Raw genomic sequence first — 23,452 nt, forward strand, 5'->3', positions numbered from 1 at the left:
GACAGTCACACATGCACTCGCACAGGGCAGTTACACACACACACACACACACACACACACACACACACAGGACAGTGAAGCGAGTGGAAGTGCAGTGTCATCCAGAGTTTTAGTGCCTTTTAATATCTACTGCCAAATTTTAGCACCATATGTAATGCGAGTCTCGCTTTTTTTTTTTTTTTTTTTTTTTAATGCTTCTCTAACTTATATGAAGAAAAATGTCTGGCTTTTTTTTTTTTTTTGTCTCGCTTTTTCGTGACCGTCCCACCCACTCCAAATGGAACAGGATCTACATGCATGCTATAAAGATCATCATTTTGTTTCCAGTGCGCAGCGTAAGGAAATTAAATATTTAAATGTTACGTTTGTTCATCAAGTGGTTGCATGACTGGTGAATAAATGTGTGTGTGTGTGTGTGTGTGTGTGTGTGTGTGTGTGTGTGTGTGTGTGTGTGTGTGTGTGTGTGTACGCTACCCCAAAAAGGATCATTCTCCGCCCCACCAGTCTGCCCCAATCAAAAATTTTGAAAAGATAAGAAGTCAGGCGTTCTGTGGCTTACATGCATGAATTGTTTACTTCCTGAAGGGTTGGACGTCTAGGAAAAGACGTGGAAAAGTGCAGGAGTAGGAGTGGATAGGACAAGAAGTTTGGTTTAGAAGATTATTGATGAATTATAGAAAGAAAGTGGGTGACAGGACAGAACCCTGAGGAACACCACTGTTAATAGATTTAGGAGAACAGTGACCATCTACCATATCAGCAATAGAACGGTCAGAAAGAAAACTTGAGATGAATTTACAGAGAGAAGGATAGAAGCCGTATGAGGGTAGTTTGGAAATGAAAGCTTTGTGCCAGACTCTATCAAAAGCTTTTGATATGTCCAAGGCAACAGCAAAAGTTTCACCAAAATCCCTAAAAGAGGATGACCAAGACTTAGTAAGGAAAGCCAGATCACCAGTAGAGTAGCCTTGACGGAACCCATACTAGTTATCAGATTGAAGGTTGTGAAGTGATAGAAGTTTAAGAATCTTCTTGTTGAGGATAGATTCAAAAACTTTAGATAGGCTGGAAATTAAAGCAATAGGATGGTAGTTTAAGGGATTAGAACGGTCACTCTTTTCAGTAACAGGCTGAATGTAGGCAAACCAGCAAGAGGGAATGTTATGGTGAATCGGTGTGGCAATCTCTCTCTCTCTCTGGTTCTGTTTAGAAATTGCTTAGTTCATTAAGAATTAGCAGGGATGTGGAAACACCAGGTCACTCGAGTTTCTATGTATTTACAAGATTTACACACAAAAGCAAGGCTGCCTCCCGGCCAATCACGGGCAAGCCACGTACAACACCCTTTTGCCAGCACCCACTGCCACTGGCACCGCGGGCAGCTAAAATTGACATGTTATCAAATAACAAGTTTATTTTTTTAGAAGAAAGGCTACAATAAAAGTAATGATAATAATACATGGATAATGAAAAAAAAAAAAAAAATACGTACAATTTCTCCTATTCATATATCCTCCTCTACATCCTCCAGATATGAATATCAAATAAACTTACCTAGCATCCACATCCACCTGACAGCGGGCACAGGCCAGGCAAAGAGAAAAAGGAAAAATCTAATACAATAATAGTAATAATAATACTAATAATAATGATAACAATAGTAATAATAATAATAATAATAATAATAATAATAATAATAATAATAATAATAATAATAGCAACTAGACCTAACAGGAAAGGTAGATGTTAATAGACAGAGTTGAAGGAGGCAAGGTGGGAGCACGGAGGCACAGTTTCGGAGAACAATAGGTGGGACCCCATCAGGTCCATAAGCCTTACGAGGGTTTAGGCCAGCGAGGGCATGGAAAACATCACTGTGAAGGATTTTAATGGGTAGCATGAAGTAGTAAGAGGGTGGAGGAGAGGGAGGAACAAGTCCTGAATCATCCAAGTTAGAGGTTTTAGCAAAGGTTTGAGCGAAGAGTTCAGCTTTAGAAATAGATGAGATGGCAGTGGTGCCATCAGGTTGAAATAAAGGAGGAAAAGATGTTTTTGGCTAGATGCCAGAAGTCACGAGGGGAGTTAGATCTTGAAAGATTTTGACGCTTTCTATTAATGAAGGAGTTTTTGGGTATAGTTACTGTAGCATACAAACAGATAAAAAGACAAACAAACAAACCAGGGAAAATCTGTACGGGCGTTGCAGGAAGCAAAAGGAATGACATGTAACGCCCTAAAAAAAAAAAAAAATCAAGAGGAGACATTTATGTCACTGCAAACAACCTGCAGAAGTACGTTTAGTGTTTTATCTTAAAAGAAATTCACACAAACCTGTTGTTGTCCTGCAACACACGCACCAAGTGTTGCAGGGCAGATAGCACATGCTGGAAGAAGAGAGAGAGAGAGAGAGAGAGAGAGAGAGAGAGAGAGAGAGAGAGAGAGAGAGAGAGAGAGAGAGAGAGAGAGAGAGAGAGAGAGAAATTAAACCACATTTATGAATAAAAGAAAATAATTCGTTAGGTTTTATCATTATTATCGTTATTATCTATTATTGTTATTATATTTATTGTTATTATTATTATTATTATTATTATTATTATTATTATTATTATTATTGTTTTTATTATTATTATTTTTTTTTTCTTTATCATCATCCCAACAATTCTCTCTCTCTCTCTCTCTCTCTCTCTCTCTCTCTCTCTCTCTCTCTCTCTCTCTCTCTCTCTCTCTCTCTCTCTCTCTCTATATATATATATATATAAAGCTGTTTTTCCTGTCTCCTTTTGAGTTTTTTTTTTTTTTTTTTGCCTTCCTTTCTGTTCATTTGTTTTTATCTTGGCTTGTATTCATCTATGTTTCTTTTGCCTTCCTTTCTGGTCATTTGTGATAAGCAACTAATGGTCTAACGTGTTATCAGATTGCTTCCCTTGTTGTTGCTCAGTCAGTGGTCTTGTATCTGTCTTGCAGGGGGTCGCGTCATGGCAAGTCGCTACAACTGATCAACATTCCTCACCGCAAACTGCTCCCGTCACCAGTAAGTGTGAACCAAGGAAACTTCAGGCCCGTATTCAGAAAGGCTTTGTTCTCTCGCCAAGACTATTTACCAAACTGTTTCTCCCGCTTGTAATGTAGAAATATTGTTAATCTGCCACTAGAACCGTAAAAATGTCCTTAAAGACTCGTGTCACTTTAACTAGAGCCTTTTGAATGTAGTGGAATTTGGGTGCTGTAAGGTCGTAAGGGTCTGGAACGAGTAATTTCCTAGAGAGTCAGGTTGTGTGATAAACTGCAGCATTTAGACACGAATTTGTGGAGTGAGTGTTTTTATTTTCCCATCTGCTTTGAAACGTTTTAGAATGCGGGGGGGAAATGGAAGGCCAATGAAGGTATGCTAATTGCTTCAAGTGTTTAATTATTTATTTATTTATTTATTTATTTATTTATTATTATTTATTTATTTATTTATTTATTTATTTATTCTTTTTTTTTTTTTTTTTTCGTGGTGCGCTTTGAAGTTACGGACTGGCGGGTAGGAAATTCTATACATTCTGAATCGTTTCGGCGTCTCATCCCAGCCGCTTTTCATGTTTACACAGGATCTAGTGGAAGATATTGTAGTTTTCAATATAGTTTAACCTCAGTTTTATTTATTTATTTTATTTTATTTTATTTTTTTTTATCATCCTTTTGACCTTTCTTTAGGGAGTGGCACCTCAGTGGACTTTTATGTCTTTTTTTTCGTTTATTTTGTTTTTTGTTTTGTTTGTTTGTTTGTTTGTTTGTTTTGTTGTTTTGAGTGGCAAATTTATCAAGCATTCTGCGTTATCACTAAAAAAAACATGACTTACTTTTTTTGTTTTCATGTATGTCATAAGTTTATCAAGCATTCTTCGTTATCACTGAAAAAAAACATGACTTACTTTTTTGTTTTCATGTATGTCAAGTTTATCAAGCATTCTGCGTTATCACTGAAAAAAAAGACATTTTATTTTTATTTTTTTCATGTGTGTCGTAAGTTTATCTAGAACTCTGGGTTATCACTGAAATAATCAACATCGAGAGAGATAAAAAAAAAAAAGAGAAACTACGTATTCTAATAATAGCGCTGATTTTAACCCAAAGCATTTTTTTTCGTTCATTTTGTTTTCATGGATGTCATAACAGTTTATCAAAGATTCTACGTTATCAATGAAAAAAAAAAAAAAAAACGAAACACGAAAACCCATGCACATAATAATCTTTGTATGCTTTGATAACAGCGCTGATGGTGACCCAAAGCATTCTGAAACACGACCCAGGCAGCCCGCAGGTCGTAATAGTGTATAGCCGGTTCAGTATGTTTGGTGAATCACGGTCCGGGAGCCAAAACCGATGAAAACAAGAATAGTCGACCACAAGCGGACAACGGATAGCAACAGAGAAAAAATAAAATGAATACTGTAATAAATATATGGAAAAAATAAAAGAACAACATGAGATGAAGGGTCACGTACTGGTGAAAGACAAAGAACTTATAAGAATCGTTAGAGGAGGGACATGGATGAGCGAAACGGTGAGTAGAATGAAAACACGAAAAGTAAGATGAGAAACCAAGGAACAACTTATTGATAGATTGATTGGCTGATATGAATTTTATGGTTCGAGTAAAGCATAGAGAAGGTTCATTGCAATACACAAGTGCTCTCTGATACTCTGGCATGCTCCTAATTTTGCCAGAGAGACTCATAAGATTTCAAGAGATCCTGTTTAGTGCAGTAAGAACCTTGTTGTTACTGATATTATTGTTGTTGTGGTGGTGGTGGTGGTGGTGGTGGTGGAGGTGGTGCTTTCTGTCATTCATATTCAAACACTGTACTCTGAAGGGTAACCGTGAGTTTTAGTTTCCATGTGTGAATGCAACTGGTTCTCTTCCTTTGCTTATGTGCTTCATGGTTGTAGAGAGAGGAGATGACGGGAGCCCCTGCTTGCGTGCGTGCGTGTGACTGTGTGTGTGTGTGTGTGTGTGTGCTTATGTTATGATAGCAGTGGTACTAGTGCACACAAGTATAAGTTTCCTGCTATAAAAACCAGGTCATTGTTGTTGTTATAGTTAGTGTGCTGGTTCACAGAAACATGATTTAGGACGGTGCGGCACGGGAGCATGGTACGCATTCAGAAACGCTCTGCTCTCACCACGACAATCTTCCAAGGCCGCAGAGATAATTAGTTAGATTCTCAAGAGTATTTCTTCTGTTGATAATGAAGAAGCCTTGTTTATTTGCCATTGAAATCATAAGAACACCCTTATAAACCTGTAGCACTTTAACCAGAACCTTTATGAATGCGTGATGAGCCGGCAGCCCCACGCATGTCCAGGCTCATAATCTTCCACTCTGCAAAGTCATTATCTTGATTGTGTTGATTGTAGGAAACGTGGATTTTTTTCTTTTTTTCTGTGTTGTAAAGAGATCAAGACACGCAAGAGATAAGAGATGACCACACATGCACACTGGTGTTCCTCAGGGTTTTGTCCTGTCACCCACTCTCTTCTTAATACACATTACTGATCTTCTAAACCAAACTTTTTTTCCTATCCACTCCTACGTTGATGATAGCATTCTAAAGTTTACAGTGTTATTTCAATAGACGTCCATCCCTTCAGGAAGTAAACAGCTCATGCAGGGAAGCCACAGACGTCTGATCTCTCTAAAAATTTATGATTAGGGCAAAACAAACTTAGTATTGTTCAGTGCCTCAAAAACTCAGTTCCTCCATCTGTTACCTCGACACAACCTTCCAGATAACTTTTCCCTCTTCTTCAATGGCATTCAACTGTCCCCTTCTTCTACGCTGAACATCCTCGGTCTGTCCTTTACTTATAATCTAAACTGGATACTTCACATCTCATCAATAGCTAAAACAGCTTTCATGAAGTTAAGCGTTCTCCACCAGTTTTTCTCACCCCGTCCTAACTGCTACTTCTGTACAGGGACCTTATCTGTCCTTGTATGAAGTATGCTTTATAACCGCTATACCACTTAAAGGCTTCTATCAGGTCCTCTCTCAACATACGTGTCTCTAAGGAATGTAAATTCAACGAGACTGAAGTTATTTAAATTTACACTTATTAGAGAGACGTAGGTTAAGAGGGGACCTGATAGAAGTCTTTAGGTAGTATAGGGGTTATAACAAGGGGGCGTAAGCAAATTTTTAGCATTAATAATTAGAATAAACGGGTTCAAGCTTGAAAAATATAGGCTGAAAAACGAGATAGGAAGAAATTGGTTCTCAAATAGTGATGGATGAATGGAATGGACTCAGTAATCAGGTTGCTAGTGGTGAGTCATTAGGGAGCTTTAAAAGGTTAGACAAATATATGGATGAGGATAATAGGTGGAAATAGATAGATATGTTTCAGACAGGGACTGCCACGTGTAGTCCTGATGGCTTCCTGCACCAGCCTTTATTTTCTTATGTTCTTATGTTCTTATGCTTCACATGTATGGGGGGCTCCACTCAAAAGGCATGAAAGAGAGAAAGCCCGCTGAAGTTGCTAGTCCAGGGAAAGTCAGTTTGAACTAGTTTTTTTTTTTTTTTTTTTTTTTTTTTTTTTTTTTTTTTTTTTATGAGGGTAAATGATCTTGTTGGCAGTTGTCGAAATTTCTCCTTGGAGTGGGCGTGGCGGGAGTGAGTGTTCCTTGACATACATTTTGAAACGTGTAGAGCTTTCATAAGGAGAATTTTCCAAGAACGCATAGACAGTTAGTTTTTACTTTAATGTTGGTGTAAAATTCGTGGTGATCTTTTACCTGAACCATGAACTCAACCTCGAGAAAATCCTAATAATTTCCACTACAGCTGTTCAAAGCAGTCAAAATAAAAACGTCGAAACATTTGGGAATACGAACACTTGCCTTGCCAGACCCTGCACGTGATCACAGTTACGTCATACCCCCACACAAGAGTTAGCACACTGAACACACCCAGCAACCCCCACTTAGCTCACACTAGCTGCCCACCTAGCATCACTGCACCGCCTCGTTTTGACCACTGCCGCCTGTTAGTTGTCTTGGTGGGTGAGTGGGGACAGCCAGCAACCCCCACTTAGCTCACTCTAGCTGCCCACCTAGCATCACTACACCGCCTCGTTTTGACCACTGCCGCCTGTTAGTTGTCTTGGTGGGTGAGTGGGGACAGCCGCGGGTGTTAGTGACTGTTACTTGTCTTGTGATGCCTTTGTTGTGGGTGACTCTCTTACACTCTTACACTCTTACACTCTTCTTACTGTGATTCAATAGTGTCTTTATCACACATTGTCCGTCACTTATCACCACCCATCGTCACTATCACCACGTCACACATCACCGCTATCACCTCCATCTCCACGCACCATCACACATCACCTCTATCACCACGCATCACCACCATCACCACTATCAACATCATCACCACGAACACCACTCCATCGCTATTCTACGCATCACCACACATCACCACTATCAACACTCCATCTTCACTATCACCACTATCACCATTATCACTACGAACATCGCTCCGTCACCGTCATCATCACTATCACCACTGTCATCACATATCACCATTATCACCACGAACACCACTCCGTCACCATCATCATCACTATCACCACACATTACCATCATCATCACTCTCACCACTATTACTGCACATCATCACTATCACCAGTGTTACCACCATCTCCTTCATCACCACTATCGCCACAATGACCACACATGACTACTATCACCACTATCACCACTATCATCATCATTATCACCACTATCACCACTATCATCACCATCACTATCACCATCATCATCACCTCACCTTCGCTACACTATCACCACACTTCATCACATGCTCGATAAAAGAAAACGTGCACAAAAATATTCTTATCGGAGTTGAGAAGGTGAAAGAAATCAAGTTAGGAAGAACGGATAGAAGGAAGGAAAAAAAAAAATATATATATGAATCACGATAAAATTATTTACAGTTGCTTTCACCGGTCAAAATTATGAGGTTGATAATTACGGACACGTTTCGATAGAGCAGCTGCAGTGAAAGTCTTCCTCTTAATCAATAGTTACACAGTTAGCTAAGACTCGCTTTTAGTTTTATTGATTTATTTTTTCTTCTGCCCAAGTTGAGAAGAAGGAAAGAAGGAAGGGAGCAAGGAAAAAAAATATACACTTTCGATCATTTGTAGTGTTCCCACCAATCAACATTTCTTACTTGATGGTTTTAATAATTATACATTTCACCCTAAATAGCTGTGTGGCTTCTCGAGTTAAAATGTGTGTGTGATGGGAGAAGCGTTTTAAATTATACACCAGGAAGTAAAACACGTCATTTCGTTGATAAGCAAAGGAATAAATAAAAAAAAATCAATAAATAAATAAGTTAAATCTCCTCTTACCTCACTCAAGGTTTCGCGTTTTCTGTCACCGTTTCCGTTTGTGTTGCAGGAAAGGAGAAGCTTGTGTTTGCTTACTGTAGGCAAAACTCACAGTCATGATCAAGGTTAATACTCGGGTAACATATCACTTTAATAGCCTTCTCCTTTTCTCTTGCTTCCTCATCGTCATTATTTTCCTTTTCCTTCTTATTCCTCACTTCCCTTTATTATTCTTTCTCCTTTCTTTCTTAACCGTTTGACTGCTATTTGGTACGCCTTTCCTTAATAACTAATCACTCTGAGACACCTTTACTTGTTCTACAGCCACCGCCAATCTTTAATAAACCGGCTAGAAATTGCAAAACCTATTCCTTTAATACCTATATATTTAATACTGTATATATATATATATATATATATATATATATATATATATATATATATATATATATATATATATACTCGTATATATATATATATATATATATATATATATATATATATATATATATATATATATATATATATATATATATATATATATATATATATATATATATATATATATATATATATATATATATATATATATATATATATATATATATATATATATATATATATATATATATATATATATATATATATATATATATATATATATATATATATATATATATATATATATATATATATATATATATATATATAAACTAGAAATACCTTGGATACTAGAAATACCTTGAAAACCACAAATATCTCTTCTTAACAAATATGTCTCTTCTTAACCGACCTAAACTTCCCGAACTGCTACATAAAGTTAACATTCTAAACAGTCCGTCATAACTCTCCACCTCTCAGTAACTTTTCCTTGGTGGGCAGACTTGAGCGTCGCGGGATTAATTTTTGCAGCGCCGTGAAATATGGACCAGTATTTTTAGAGGCTAGTAGTCTCTCTCACAAGGAATGTTTTTAAAAGCCACTGAGATATTACTCTACCACAAATGTTTTCCTCACCCACTATGGAAAGAATCCAGTGTAAACTATCACTGAATCATGTAAATGCACCTGAAAACACTTGTAATTTGTATTAGACTATGTAAAAAAACTGAATTTTGCTTTTAGAAAGATTGACTTGATAAAATGTGAGAGAAATGTTTATTCCGTAAAGGTTGTGTCTTGATGGTGTGTGTGTGTGTGTGTGTGTGTGTGTGTGTGTGTGTGTGTGTGTGTGTGTGTGTGTGTGTGTGTGTGTGTGTGTGTGTGTGTGTGTGTGTGTGTGTGTGTGTTTTGCATCTTGTTATATAATGAAATGGATTAATACAATGAACCTTACTTTTATTCACCGACTCACTGACTCACTCATTCCCTCATTCACGCACTCACCTACTTGTTCATTCACTCTGACTCACTCACACACTCATTCACTCACTGACGCCCTCACTCACTCACTCATTATCAGGTAAAAACGGAAGAACAACAGGAGACAAGGTAGCAAGATAACTAAAAAAAAAAAAAAAAAACTCTTAAAGGATTGCACTGTAGTTATGAGTGAAAAATTAAATCACGCATTAGTTTACAAGGAATTTTAGTGACTAGTAAAATATGATGCCTACTTACGTGTGTAGAAATTAGCAGGAAGGTAGATGAAAAAGAAAAGTAGAAAGATTTAAAATACTTCATAAAAAAACTGTATTACTGGCTAAATGCTACACAGATGGTAACAGAGGTGAAAAGGAGGCTGACAAAACTACAAGCGAAAAAAGAAGAAGAGCGTGAAAGAAAACGCGATAAGAAATTAAGAGGAAAAGAAATGAAAAGCGGAAGAAATAAAATGGAAGATGGAGATTGATAAGATTAATGGTAGGAGTAAATATTAGAACACCTTTTTTATTAGATGTAAAAAAAAAAGAAAAGGAAAGAAAAAATATAAAGATGACTGCAAATATAATGATGGTACGACTTGCTTAGACACACACACACAAACACACACACACACACACACACACACATGATTACAGTGATACATAACGTAACATTCCAGATAATGAGAGGACGCAATGGAGAAAATGTATTAAAAAGATGAATTTCTGCTTAAGTTCTGTATTTTAGAGGGTCAATGAGGTTACAGCATATTACAGACTAGCCTAGTGTGTCTCGTGCCTCGGAACCTTCTGTGTGGCTACGAAACTTAAATTAACCGTAATATAAATAAATAAGTAAATCAATAAATAAATACATGAATAAATAAATAAAAAGTCTGGTGTGAGAAATTATTGAAACGAGAAGGAAGAAAGTTAGTTGAATTATACTTTTCTTTTTTTTTTTTATCCGTCTTCCTCGTCTTCGTATCCTCCTCCTCCTCCTCCTTTTTGTTGTTGTTATTGTTGTTGTTGTTGTTGTTGTTGTTGTCTTCTTCTTCTTCTTCTTCTTCTTCTTCTTCTTCTTCTTCTTCTTCTTCTTCTTCTTCTTCTTCTTCTTCTTCTCCTTCTTCCTCTTCCTCTTCTTCTCCTCCTCCTCCTCCTCCTCCTCCTCCTCCTCCTCCTCTTCCTTCCGCATTTCATCACTTCGATCTGTCCAACCCTGCAGATGTCGAAACTTTGACACAACCGCATTCTGAAACACCTGCGCTGCGCCTCCACTGCTTCCAGAGGCTTTAGTAGAAGTTACACTAATTTTTAAGGTATTTTTTTTATGGTTCTAGTGGTAAATTAACAGGATTTCTACACTATCGAGAGGAGAAACACTTTAATCATCTCCGCGGCCTTTGTAAACAGTCGTGGTGAGAGAGAAGCGTGTCTGAATACGTGAACTACCGGTGCTGTGTTGCTCTCCCTACTAATGCTCTGACCAAACTGCCTCTGATTTACTCTGTTGGGGGAAATATGATGAGATTGTGGGAAGGGAGGCAGTGTTTTTAGTGTAGCTGTCTATAGTGTAGAAGTCCAACTGTCCAACTAGAACCATAAAAAAAAAAACGCTCTTAGTAGTGGAGATGCGCCCACAGAGATGATCAGCCAGGTTCTCACGTGTGTTTCTCCTGTTCATATTGTAGAAATCTTATTAATCTGTCACTAGAACCGTAAAAACACCTCTGAAAACCACTGCAACTTGAACTAGAGAGCAGCAGGAGGAGGAGGAGAAGGAAGAGAAGGATGACATGAGCACTTATTGTCCTCGTTATGAAGTGCCGCCGTGGTGCACTGGAACGGCGCTTACTTTGGGGATCGAGGGGTCTTCATGCGCACGGGTTCGAATCCTTTGTGCCCACGGTCCGATGTGGAGGAAGGGCGTCCATTCAGTCTTTCGTTAGTTGGCACCGTTCTGGCCATAATAAAACAAAGGAAAACGGACGTAGAAACTAAAAAAATGCAAAAGCAGTTCCCTATTAAACTTGAATCTTGCCTCTCTCTCCAGTGTCTGCTTGTGACGCCCTGATGATAGTCGCGGATAACACAGTCTCAGTCCCTGCTACACTCCCTGCCTCTCTCCTCACCCCGGACGTCAACCACAAGCAGCCGCCGGGTAAGTCCACCACCAGGTTCTCTTGAATTTATTATTAAAAAGGCCCGTATTCTGGTGGATTGCCCCTGTTGTTGTTGTTGTTGCAGGAAGTTCTTAGTCAAGGCAATGGTGTTAGTGAACGCTTTGCTCTCTCACCACGACTATTTTCAAAGGCCACAGATATGATCAGCAGGGTTCTCAGGGCTGTTTCTCCTGTTTATAGTGTAGAAGTCAACAAGGCTTCTATTACTATCTGTTACTAGAACCATAAAAAAACACTCTTAAAATCCTGTGTAACTTCTTCTTAGGTTTGGTTAGGTTAGGTTTGGTTTGGTTTGGTTAGGTTAGGTTTGGTTATGTTAGGTTAGGTTAGGTTTGGTTATGTTAGGTTAGGTTAGGTTTGGTTATGTTAGGTTAGGTTAGGTTTGGTTAGGTTAGGTTAGGTTTGGTTAGGTTAGGTTAGGTTAGGATAGGTTAGGTTTGGTTAGGTTAGATTAGGTTAGGTTTGGTTAGGTTAGGTTAGGTTTGGTTAGGTTTTGAGAAGTGGTGGAGGTGCGGCACAGAAGTGTTTCAGAATACATAATGGCTCCCTCACCACGAGTATTTTCAAAGGCCAAAGAGATGATTAGCCAGGTTCTCACGAGTGTTTCTCCTGTTCATACTGTGGAAATCTTATTAATCTCTCACTAAAACTGCAAAAAAGCCTTTGAAAACCACTGCAGCTTCAGCTAGAGAGCAGGAGCGTTTTAGAATATCGTTTTAAAATGGTACTCTTCTGAAACACTTTTGGCGTCTTGTCTCAAGCAGTTTTGCCAAGCTGTAATGGAAGTTACAGAGGGTTTTCAAGGTGTTTCCATGGTTCTGATGATAGATTAACTAGTATTCTGTATTACCAGTTGGGAAAAACAACCGAACCGAATCAGTTGCCTCTGTGACCTCTGGAAATGGTAGTTCTCATTTATTTATTTATTTATTTGTTTATTTCTATTTATTTTTGTGATGGGACCTTGAACTTGTGTGGCTTGTGGTACCAAAATAAGGACATTGCACACAGCTGAGATTGTCTAAGGAAAAAAAGAAAGAAAAAAAAAAAACATTGAAATTGGTACCTTCACCTTCACCATGTTTATTTATTTTTCCTTTTCTTTTCTGTTATTATATCCACTGTCAAATATCCTCCTTAAATATTGCGTCTTATGTCCTGAGAGTCCACCAGTTTATTTATTTTCCTCTTTTTTTCGGTTATTACACCCACTGTTAAATCTCCTTAAACATTGCGTGTGATGTGCTGAGAGTCCACCTGTTGTGAGGTTCGGGAGAAGACGTCATCACTCCAACAGAGGACTCGTGATGACGGGGAGGCACGAGGCACAGAGGAAGCGAGAGTGGCGGATTTAGTGACTTGTGGCCTCGATCACTTAGATACTGGCATCCCGCAGCAGGCATCCCAGCTCTGGCGTGAGGAGTGAGGGATGAGGGGTGTGTGCAGACAGCCATTAATGTCAGGATCGTGGAGATACACCAAATGAGGCTCTTAATGTAGTTCTTCACCCCACGGACCGCTTTGAGAATCTGATGGAAGTTATGAACACAGTGGTGGAGACATAAGGCAAGCTGCAAGAAGTCACCAGGCCTGCACTCCCAAGGAGTGCACACAACGTTGCATGCAATGAATGTTCTTTATTTTATTAAAAGAATAATGACTCATGCAGCGTCAGAAATGCACGTATGGATAAAGTACACCAAGAAAATCCTCACTTTTTTTCATGTACAGATTTGTGTTCATTCCATGTCAAAATTAATTACAATCGTCTTGTATAAAAAAAAATGCTAACAAGTTTATTTCAATGAGAAAGTTGTTCGGATTTCATAAAAAAATAAATTGGGTCGTGGCTTTTGACGAGGCGACACGCGCGCCATCCTGCACACCGCTCACAACTGACTCTTCGCTTTGATGGAAATTCCCGGACTCACCAAGGCGTGCACCAGCACACATTGCCACAACACCGCCAGCACACATTGCCACAGCACCACCATCACGCTTCACCACGCGAGGCCAGGCGTGTCAACGCACGACGCCACATTTCTTCACCACATTTCTTCACGGCTCTTCGAGTTTCATTCATTTCATAACATTTTCTTTGAGGTCATCTTTGGTAAGGTCTTTATCACCGAGGCAGTCTTTGTCGGCAAGTATATGGAAATATTCCTGATCAGTGATGCGCCGTAGATGTAGAGAGGGAAGGGGTGAGCACAGCGTGGGGTGGCACACGATGTCGGCTGTACTGCAGCGACGCTTGCAGGCGGCGGCGGCAGAGCGGCAGGATGTGTTGCCTTTCATTTCCTCCAGTGGGGAAGCACTCCAGAAGTCAAAACTGGCGACGATGACAACTTTCTTTTACCACAGCGGCATCCCGCGCCGCCCTGCAGATTTATTGCTTTTCCTCAATAACCAAAATACAAAACATTACATAACGTTATATATTAACAAAATATAACAACTTCATACAAAAATTTTGTGAATATAAATGTTAATTTGCCAGCTGACCTTCACGGTCACTGAGACACACCTGCGCAACCCTGGGGGACCCGTGGACCTCCAGGCAACAACCCCTGCCTCAAGGGATCGCCCTTTGAATGCAAATAGAGGTGCCCGGCCGTTGTATCTGTCACCTGGCCACACTTGAATTTCATACCACTGCTAATCAATGCCTCTAAATGCATGTGTGCTTAGAATATTTTCCCACTTAGGAGAGCCTGTGCTCTCACCTCTGGCAGTATCCGCAGAAACTCATGTTGCACCCTGTACTGAACCTTCTCTCTCTCTCTCTCTCTCTCTCTCTCTCTCTCTCTCTCTCTCTCTCTCTCTCTCTCTCTCTCTCTCTCTCTCTCTCATAAGAAGAGAAGAAAGCAGATCCACGCGCACTGAGAAGAAAATGTTGGGGTGCCAGACACAGCGTGGCCTTCCTGGCACTGTGTTGTGTCATTCTGGACTTCATGATGCAGACGATACTGTCAGTGACGATCGTGGCCATGGTGGGGCGGCGCGGTGTGAGTCAGCAGGAGACGGAGGATGCGTGTCCCCTCCCCGACGGCCAGAACACCACTGAGGTCATGGAGGTAAGGCGTAAGGCGGCTAAGGGCAAGGGAGACGACTCAGGAAGTGTGGCTTGTGCTTCTTACAATGATAATTAATTATAGGTTAACTTATGCACACGCTCTTTTATAAGTGTATTTTAAAACAATGTAGCGAAGACTAAATTCATAATAATATTGTGGTATCCCTGAACTGGACATTGTATGTGGCACCCCTGGACACTGTCTGTGGCACCCCTGGACACTGTCTGTGGCACCCCTGGACACTGTCTGTGGCACCCCTGGACACTGTCTGTGGCACCCCTGGACACTGTCTGTGGCACCCCTGGACACTGTCTGTGGCACCCCTGGACACTGTCTGTGGCACCCCTGGACACTGTCTGTGGCAGCCATGGACACTGTCTGTGGCACCCCTGGACACTGTCTGTGGCACCCCTGGACACTGTCTGTGGCACCCCTGGACACTGTCTGTGGCACCCCTAAGCACTGTATGTGGCGCTCAGTATGAGAAACATTGATCTAACCTAACCAACTGACTGCCCATGAACTCCTTCCGCCCCTCACCGTCAGCCTGGGGAGTTTGACTGGGACGAGAAGATGCAGGGGTTGCTCCAGGGCGCCATGAACTTTGGGTGTGCCATCATGTCGCTGCCCAATGGTCGCATTGTGGAGGTGTACGGTGGGAAGCGAATGTTAGGCGTGATGCTGGCCTGCGCTAGTGTGATGTCCCTGCTGTCCCCCGTCGCGGCCCGCATGTCCATCTGGGTACTCATCGGCCTCAGGGTGCTGCAGGGCGTGTGTCTGGTGAGTGAGTGGTGAGTAGATGGGGAGCTCTTTCGTGTCTTTTCTCTTCTTTTCTTTCCTTTTCCTACTACTACTACTACTACTACTACTACTACTACTACTACTACTACTACTACTACTACTACTACTGTTGCTGCTGCTGCTTACTGTTGTTGTTGTTTGTCTTTTTTCTAGATTTTTTTCAGTTTTTCTTCTTTTTCTTCTTCTTCTTCTTCTTCTTCTTTGTCTTTTCTTTTGTTTCCTATTCTTTTCTTTTTTCCGTCTTGTACTTAATAAGAACATAAGAAAATAAGTGTCTTTTTCTTCTTCTTCTTCTTCTTCTTCTTCTTCTTTGTCTTTTCTTTTGTTTCCTATTCTTTTCTTTTCATTTTCCTCTTATACTTAATAAGAACATAAGAAAATGAGGGTTGATGCAGGAAGCCATCAGGCCTACACGTGGCAGTCCCTGAATTAAACACGCCTGTCTTTTTCCACCTATCACCCCCATCCATAAATTTGTCTAACCTTCTTTTAAAAGCTCCCTAATGACTCAGCACTAACAACCTGATTACTGAGTCCCTTCCGTCATCTACCATTTCATTTGAGAACCAATTCCTTTCTATCTCTTTCTTTAATCTAACTTTTTTCAAGCTTAAACTCATTATTTCTTGTTCTGTCCTGATTACTGACCTTGAGAATTTTTGCTAACGTAAATGAGTCGCTGGATACGAGAATACTAACAGAGGATTGGTGGACTCTCTCTCTTTCTCTCTCTCTAGGTGGGTGTACTGCCAGCACTCAACACAGTCATCGTAGCATGGTTCCCTCCTGAAGAAAGAGCCAAATTCTTCGCCATAATTCTTACAGGTGAGTCTCGCCCACGCTCAGTCTAAATTGTGCATACTTGCCTAGATGTGTCACAATTTGTAGCGCCTATATTTCTTGATGATGGTGATGATGATGATGATGATGATGATAATGTTTTTTTTTCTTTCTTTCATTTCCTTTACCTTCCTTTTCTTCTTCTTCGTCTTCTTTTTTCTTTCTTCTTCTTCTTCTCTCCTTCTTCTTCTTCTCCTCCCCTCATCCTTCTCCTCCGACTCCTTCCTTCCTTCGTCCTCCTCTTCTTACTCCTCTTTTCTTTAATTTCCTCTTCTTTCCTTCTTCTCCTTCTTTTTCTTTTTTTCTTTTTCTTCTTCTTTTTCTTTTTCTTTTTCTTCTTCCTCTTCTTCTTCTTCTTCTTCCTCTTCTTCTTGTACTCCACCACCACCACCACCACCACCACCACCACTACTACCCAGTACTAACACAAACCCAAACACACACTCTCGCACCTACAGGATTGAATGTAGGAACAGTAACGTCCATGGTATTGGCGGGGTGGCTGTGCGAATTAGAGTGGCTGGGAGGGTGGCCGGCGCCCTTCTACGTGGTGGGAGCCGCTGGGTTGCTGTGGAGTGTCCTGTGGCACGCCCTCATTTACCAGACGCCCGAGGTACACCCGCGGATATCCAAGGAAGAGATGCTTTATATATTAGGAGGCGGGAGGAGGGCCAAAGAAGACCAGGTTTGTGCATATGTGTGTGTCTGTGTTAGCGGCTACTCTGGTCGTGTTTTTGTTGAAGTTACCCTTACAATGTTTTTCGTTTTCTTTGACTAGTGAGTGTGTTTAAGTTACCCATGTCATTTTCTCCGTTTTCTGTTACTAAATGATTGTGATTTTTTTTTTCTTGAGGTTCTTTGTGAACATTTTTTTATTTGTTTATTTATTTGTTTATTTTATTTTATTGTATTTTAAGAGAACTTTTTTTTTTTTGCATTTTTTTTTGTTTCTAGTTATTTTGCTAAGTTTGTGATATGTGTGTGTGTGTGTGTGTGTGTGTGTGTGTGTGTGTGTGTGTGTGTGTGTGTGCTATTTTTTTTCGTATCTGTTTATCTGTCTGTCTTTATATAAGTCTATCATCTGTTCTGTATGTATGCGTCTCTCTCTCTCTCTCTCTCTCTCTCTCTCTCTCTCTCTCTCTCACACTTATTCCCACAGTAACACAAGATGAAAGCAAGTCCCGCATTCAGACACGCTTTGCTCTCTCACCACGACTATTTTCAAAGGCCACAGAGATGATTAGCCAGATTATCAAGAGTGTTTCTCCTGACAATAACGTAAAAATCCTGTTAATCTTCCACCACAACCGTAAAAACACCCTTAAAAACCCGTGTAACTTCAACTGGAGCCATGAGGAGGTGCGGCGCAGGAGTGGTTTAGAATACGGTTCACTGTCTCATCCATTCCTCATTTTTCTTCCACTCCTGCTGGCGCTGGTGGAGTGCGCAGAAGAGGAAGTTCCCATGGGCGAAGTTCCTCCGCTCCCCGCTAGTGTGGGTGCAAACGGCCACTTGTATGGGGGACGTGTTCAGCCTGTACATCATCCTCACTATGGTGCCCACCTACCTCACTAATATTCAGCACTTTGACCTCAGAAATGTGAGTGAATGCCTGACTGGGTGAGTGATTGAGAGTAGTAGTAGTTGTAGTAGTAGTAGTAGTGATGGTGGTAGTGTTGGTAGTTGTTATCGTAGTAGTAGTAGTAGTAGTAGTGATGGTGGTAGTGTTGGTAGTTGTTATCGTAGTAGTAGTAGTAGTAGTAGTAGTAGTAGTAGTAGTAGTAGTTGTTGTTGTTGTTGCTGTTGTTGTTGTTCTTCTTGTTGTTGTTGCAGTGGCAATAGCAACAACAGCAGTAGTAGTAGTAGTAGTAGTAGTAGTAGTAGTAGTAGTAGTAGTAGTAGTAGTAGTAGTAGCAGCAGCAGCAGTAGCAACAGCAGCAGTAGTAGTAGTAGTAGTAGTAGTAGTAGTAGTAGTAGTAGCAGTAGCAGTAGCAGTAGTAGCAGTAGTAGTAGTAGTAGTAGTAGTATTGGTAGTAGTAGCAACAGTACCACCAATAGCAGCAGTAGTAGTAGTAGTAGTAGTAGTAGTAATAGTAGTAGTAGTAGTAGTAGTAGTAGTAGAGTAGTAGTAGTAGTGGTAATATAAGTAGTAGTAGTAGCAGCAGCAGCAGAGTATTATTATTATTATTATTATTATTAGTAGTAGTAGTAGTAGTAGTTATAGCTGTGGTAATTGTAGTAGTAGCAGCAGCAGCAGCAGTAGCAGCAACAACTAGCAATACAGCATGCATTCAGAGCACGCGTACTGACTTTCCTTTAACACATGCCCACCCCCACCCCCCCTAGGCCGGAATAGTGGCGGCCCTGCCCTACCTGCTGTCCTGCCCCGTGAGTGTGTGCTGGGGCCTGCTGGTGGGGTACCTCACTGCCTCTCGCGTCCTCACCAAGCGACGCATCAAACAGCTATCGACAGTTGTGGGTATGTGGGGGGGAGGGGGGAGGGGGGTATTTGGGTGTGTGTGGGTGGGTGTATAAGAAGTGGTAGTAGTAGTAATAGTAGTAGTAGTAGTAGTAGTGGTAATAGATGATAATGAAATACGAATTATGATAGTAGTAGTAATAGCAATAACAATAACAACAACAACACCAACAACACCAACATCATTACACACACACACACACACACACACACACACACACACACACACACACACACACACACACACACACACACATAAAAGCCAGACAAACAAACAAACAAACAAATCACAAACCCTAACAACATCCCATTACCACCACCACCACCACCACCACCACCACCTCCACAGGGTTCTACGTGCCGACCCTGTGTATGGTAGGAATCTGCCTGGCGGGGTGCAGCAAGGACGTGGTGGTGGTGCTGCTCATCCTGTCTGTGTGTGCTAACTCCTGCAATTTCGCCGGAATTTTCACTACCTACCAAGATTTGTCCCCAACCTTCTGCGCCACCTTCATGGGCTTCACCGGGATGTTCTCCTCGATTACTGGCATGGTCGGCCCCGTGGTGACTGGACTGATGATAAATGACTCGGTATGTAGCGGTTGTGGCTGTATTTGTCTCTTGTCTTCTATCACTATTTGCATGTTGACGTTCTTCTAGACTGGGTGGAATCAAGAGCTTTCCGTCTTATCAACTCATCTCCTCTGTCTTCAACCTCTTTTTCTCTTCCCCCTTATCAACTCATCTCCTCTGGCTGTCTTCAGCTTCTCTTTCTCTCTTCCCCTCATCAACTCATCTCCTCTAACTGACTGTCTTCAACTTCTCTTTCTCTCTTCCCCTTATCGACTCCTCTCCTTCAACTGACTGTCTTCAGCTTCTCTTTCTCTCTTCCCCCTCATCAACTTCTCTCTTCTAACTGACTGTCTTCAGCTTCTCTTTCTCTCTTCCCCTCATCAACTCCTCTTCTCTAACTGACTGTCTTCAGCCTCTCTTTCTCTCTTCCCCTCATCAACTTCTCTCTTCTAACTGACTGTCTTCAGCCTCTCTTTCTCTTCCCCCTCATCAACTCCTCTTCTCTAACTGGGTAACGCCCCCTCTCTCTATTCTGTCCACCTCTCTAATGCAAGAGTTAACTCCTCTCCTCTAACTGACTGTCTTCAGCCTCTCTCTCTCTCTCTCTCTCTCTCTCTCTCTCTCTCTCTCTCTCTCTCTCTCTCTCTCTCTCTCTCTCTCTCTCTCTCTCTCTCTCTCTCTCATCACTGCAATGTTGCATCTCTTGCTATCTTCTACCGCTATTTTGACGCTAAATCTTCTGATGTTACTATGACTGCATGCCCTCCCCCCCGCTCTTCCAGTGGCCTCGCTGCACAAAATTTTCTACTTTCTCTCACCCCTATTCTATCCATCTCTCTAATGGAAGAGTTAACCAGTACTCTCAATCATCTATCCTTTTCTCTGGTAAACTCTGAAACTCCCTGCCTGCGTCTGAATTGCATCCTTCCTGTGACTTGAACTCTTTCTGGAGAAGGGTTTCAATATCCTCCTATCTTGATCATCTTTTTGATCTTTCTGTTGAGACTTGCACTTCCATGAGCCTTTGTTGTTGTTGTTTTTGTTCTTCTCTGTTGCCCGAAGCCAGTGTCTCTCTTACATAAAAAAAAGAAAAAAAAAAAACTGTGTGTAAGATTGGTATCAAGCTTGTATTATGTGTGTGTGGGGGAGGGGGAAGGGGGGGGGGGGGCGTGTGAAAGTCAAAGAAGGAAGGTAAATACGTGGGAAATATGTATTCAGATGTTATATTTAATGATTTTCTTATTTTCTTTCTTTTTTTTTTTTTTTTTACATGAGTTAAACGTGTTCTCCTTCTTATTCTTCCTCTTTTAACCTCACCCTCCTTCCTTTCTCCTCCTCCTCCTCCTCCTCCTCTTGATACTTAGATACTGTTATTCGATTTCACTTTTTTCTCCCTTTTCCTGCAAGCTAAACATTGTCTCTCTATTTTTCCTCTTTTAACTTCTCATTTTTACGTTTTTTTTTTTTTTCCCCATTTCCTCCTCCTTGTCGTTTTCCCTTTTTTTTTTTCTCTCTCTCTCCTTCCTCTTCCGTTACATCTTGCTCATCCTCCTCTTCCTCCTCGTCTTACACGTTTACCTTCCTGCCTCTCTCACTTCTGATTACATAGAGCAAAGTATAACAAAAGAATTACAAACTACTTTACTTGTTCTTCCATTGTGATCATTTGTGTCCCTTCGTTTCCTCCTGCATAAATCCATCACTCTGTCAAATCTTCCTTCATTACGGAGCCTTAAAAGATGATTAGTCAGATTTATGGATGGGGATGATAGGTGGAAATAGGTAGGCATGTTTTATACAGGGACTGCCACGTGTATACAGGGCGAGTGTTCAGAGACATTTTGCTTTCTCACCACGACTATTTTCCAAGGCCACAGAGATGATCAGCCGGGTTCTCAAGAGTGTTTCTCCCGTTAATAATGGAAAAAATCTCGTTAATCTTTCACTAGTACCATTAAAAACACGCTTAAAATTCGTGTAACTTCAAATAGGGACTGCCACATGGAAGGCTATTTTCAGAGACACTTCGTTCTCTCACCACGACTATTTTCAAAGGCCAGAGATGATTAGCCGGGCTCTCAAGAGTGTTTCTCCTGTTAATAATCTAGAAGTCTTGTTAATCTGTCACTAGTACCATAAAAAAAAAAACCTTAAAAACCTATGTAGTTTCAACTAGAGCTTTTTCGATGCAGTGAAAATGCAGGCCGAACTGTTTCTGAATATTGACATAGATGGATTCCTGCAGCTTTCGTTACTTCCTTATGCTCTTATGTTCCTTCATCACGTTCTCCCCCCACAGCAAACCCTCGGAGCGTGGCGCAATGTCTTCATCACCTCAGCAGTTATCTACTTCGCCAGCTGCACCCTGTACCTTGCCGTCACTCCGATGCGACAGCAGCAATGGGACAGCCCGACGCCCCCGACCCCTTGTCCTCGTCCTTGCATGTTCCCCTCCCCGGACCCTGCGCCTGCCAGGAAGTCACAGGAGTGTTAAAAGTGTGTTAACAGCTTAATTGGTGATGCTCACGGTAAGACAAGATTTAGGAGCACTGCTTCCTCACCACAACTGTCTTCAAAGGTCGCAGAGATGATTAGCCAGGTTCTCAAGGGTGTTTCTCCTCTTAGCAGTGTAGAAATCTTGTTAATCTGTTACTAAAAGCGTGAAAGCAGTCCTTAAAAATCCGTGTCACTTTAGCTTCAGTGAGTCTTTGAAATGTGGTGGAGGTGCGGCGTAGAAGTGTTTAGGTATATGGTGCTAAGATGCGATTCATGTGTGTGTGTGTGTGTGTGTGTGTGTGTGTGTGTGTGGAGGCTTGAAACAGCGTGATGTGGGAGGCAGGCTGGTGGTGACTGGTGCCCCGCCTGCCTGCACCACACCACCACATCAATAACCTCCCTTGAATCTCTCCCCTGCACCACAATGGCCGGTGGTCACAAAGCCGCAGCGCTGGATGAGACTGGAGAGTTGCTGCCGCTGTCTTTACCTGCAGAACAGCACGATTCCACGCCGCCGCTCCGCCTCAGCACTCCCCTCGTCAGGCGACAGTGGTGTAGGGGCGGCGGGATTCAGGGTGCCCTCAGTGTGGCTGGAATGCTGTGTGGCAACAGTGAACTGGTGACGTGGCCCCGGGCACTTTCTGGGTACGTCATGGCCTCGGGGCGCGGCGGCCTCCACCCCCTGCTGCGGGAAGGTCGTTGTGCTGTGCTGAGTGGCGGCACCTGCTGTAGGTGGTGGCGGGCCAGTGGCGGGGCGAAGCATTGGCCGCAGGTGTGCTGTGGTGTTGCTGCGGGTTTGTTGTGACGCTGCAACACCGCACCAGCCACAAGTTGACTCAAGTTGACTGGTGACTTCCGGGCTGGCGCCCAGGGCCTGCCGCAGCCTTGCCTGTCTGTCTGTCACTCGGCGACATGATGAAGCAGCCAAGCCATCAGTCCCGCTGGCTGCTGCTGCCTGCTGCTGCCTGCTGAGTGCCGCTCGTGTCGCCTCACCAGCACTGACAGTCACCAGCAGCGCGTCACCAGCCTGCGTGGAATGGCTGGCGGGCCAATATTCAGAAACGCTTTTGCTGTCTTACCACTAACATTTCCAAAGGCCACAGAGATGACTAGCCAGGCTCTCACGAATGTTTCTCCTATCAGTAATGTAGAAATGTTAATATGCCCAAAGAATCACAGAAACACCCTTCAGAATCTGTATCACTTTAAGTAGAGCCTATTGAGAGTTGTGGAGGTGCGGCACATAA

The 23,452-nt window shown here is 41.7% G+C and overlaps 1 protein-coding gene across 8 annotated transcripts; it reads left to right on the plus strand.

Moving 5' to 3' along the window:
• The first annotated feature begins 229 nt into the window (after nt 1-229).
• On the plus strand, nt 230-23,452 carry LOC135092263 (putative inorganic phosphate cotransporter). Of its 8 annotated transcripts, none has more exons than XM_063990689.1 (11): nt 230-335; nt 2,968-3,034; nt 11,810-11,917; nt 14,796-15,016; nt 15,563-15,796; nt 16,555-16,642; nt 17,116-17,342; nt 18,108-18,257; nt 19,004-19,136; nt 19,486-19,727; nt 22,009-23,452. In XM_063990689.1, the coding sequence occupies exons 1-11, from the start codon at nt 294-296 to the stop codon at nt 22,201-22,203; spliced, it is 1,707 nt and encodes a 568-aa protein (XP_063846759.1). In that variant the 5' UTR covers nt 230-293; the 3' UTR covers nt 22,204-23,452. The 8 variants fall into 8 exon arrangements, with proteins under 8 accessions (XP_063846759.1, XP_063846760.1, XP_063846761.1 ...); XM_063990690.1 differs by having other exon boundaries at nt 14,799-15,016; XM_063990691.1 differs by lacking the exon at nt 230-335 and having other exon boundaries at nt 2,848-3,034.

Source organism: Scylla paramamosain, chromosome 39 (assembly GCF_035594125.1).
Source record: "Scylla paramamosain isolate STU-SP2022 chromosome 39, ASM3559412v1, whole genome shotgun sequence".
NCBI classification, from domain to species: Eukaryota; Metazoa; Arthropoda; class Malacostraca; order Decapoda; family Portunidae; genus Scylla; species Scylla paramamosain.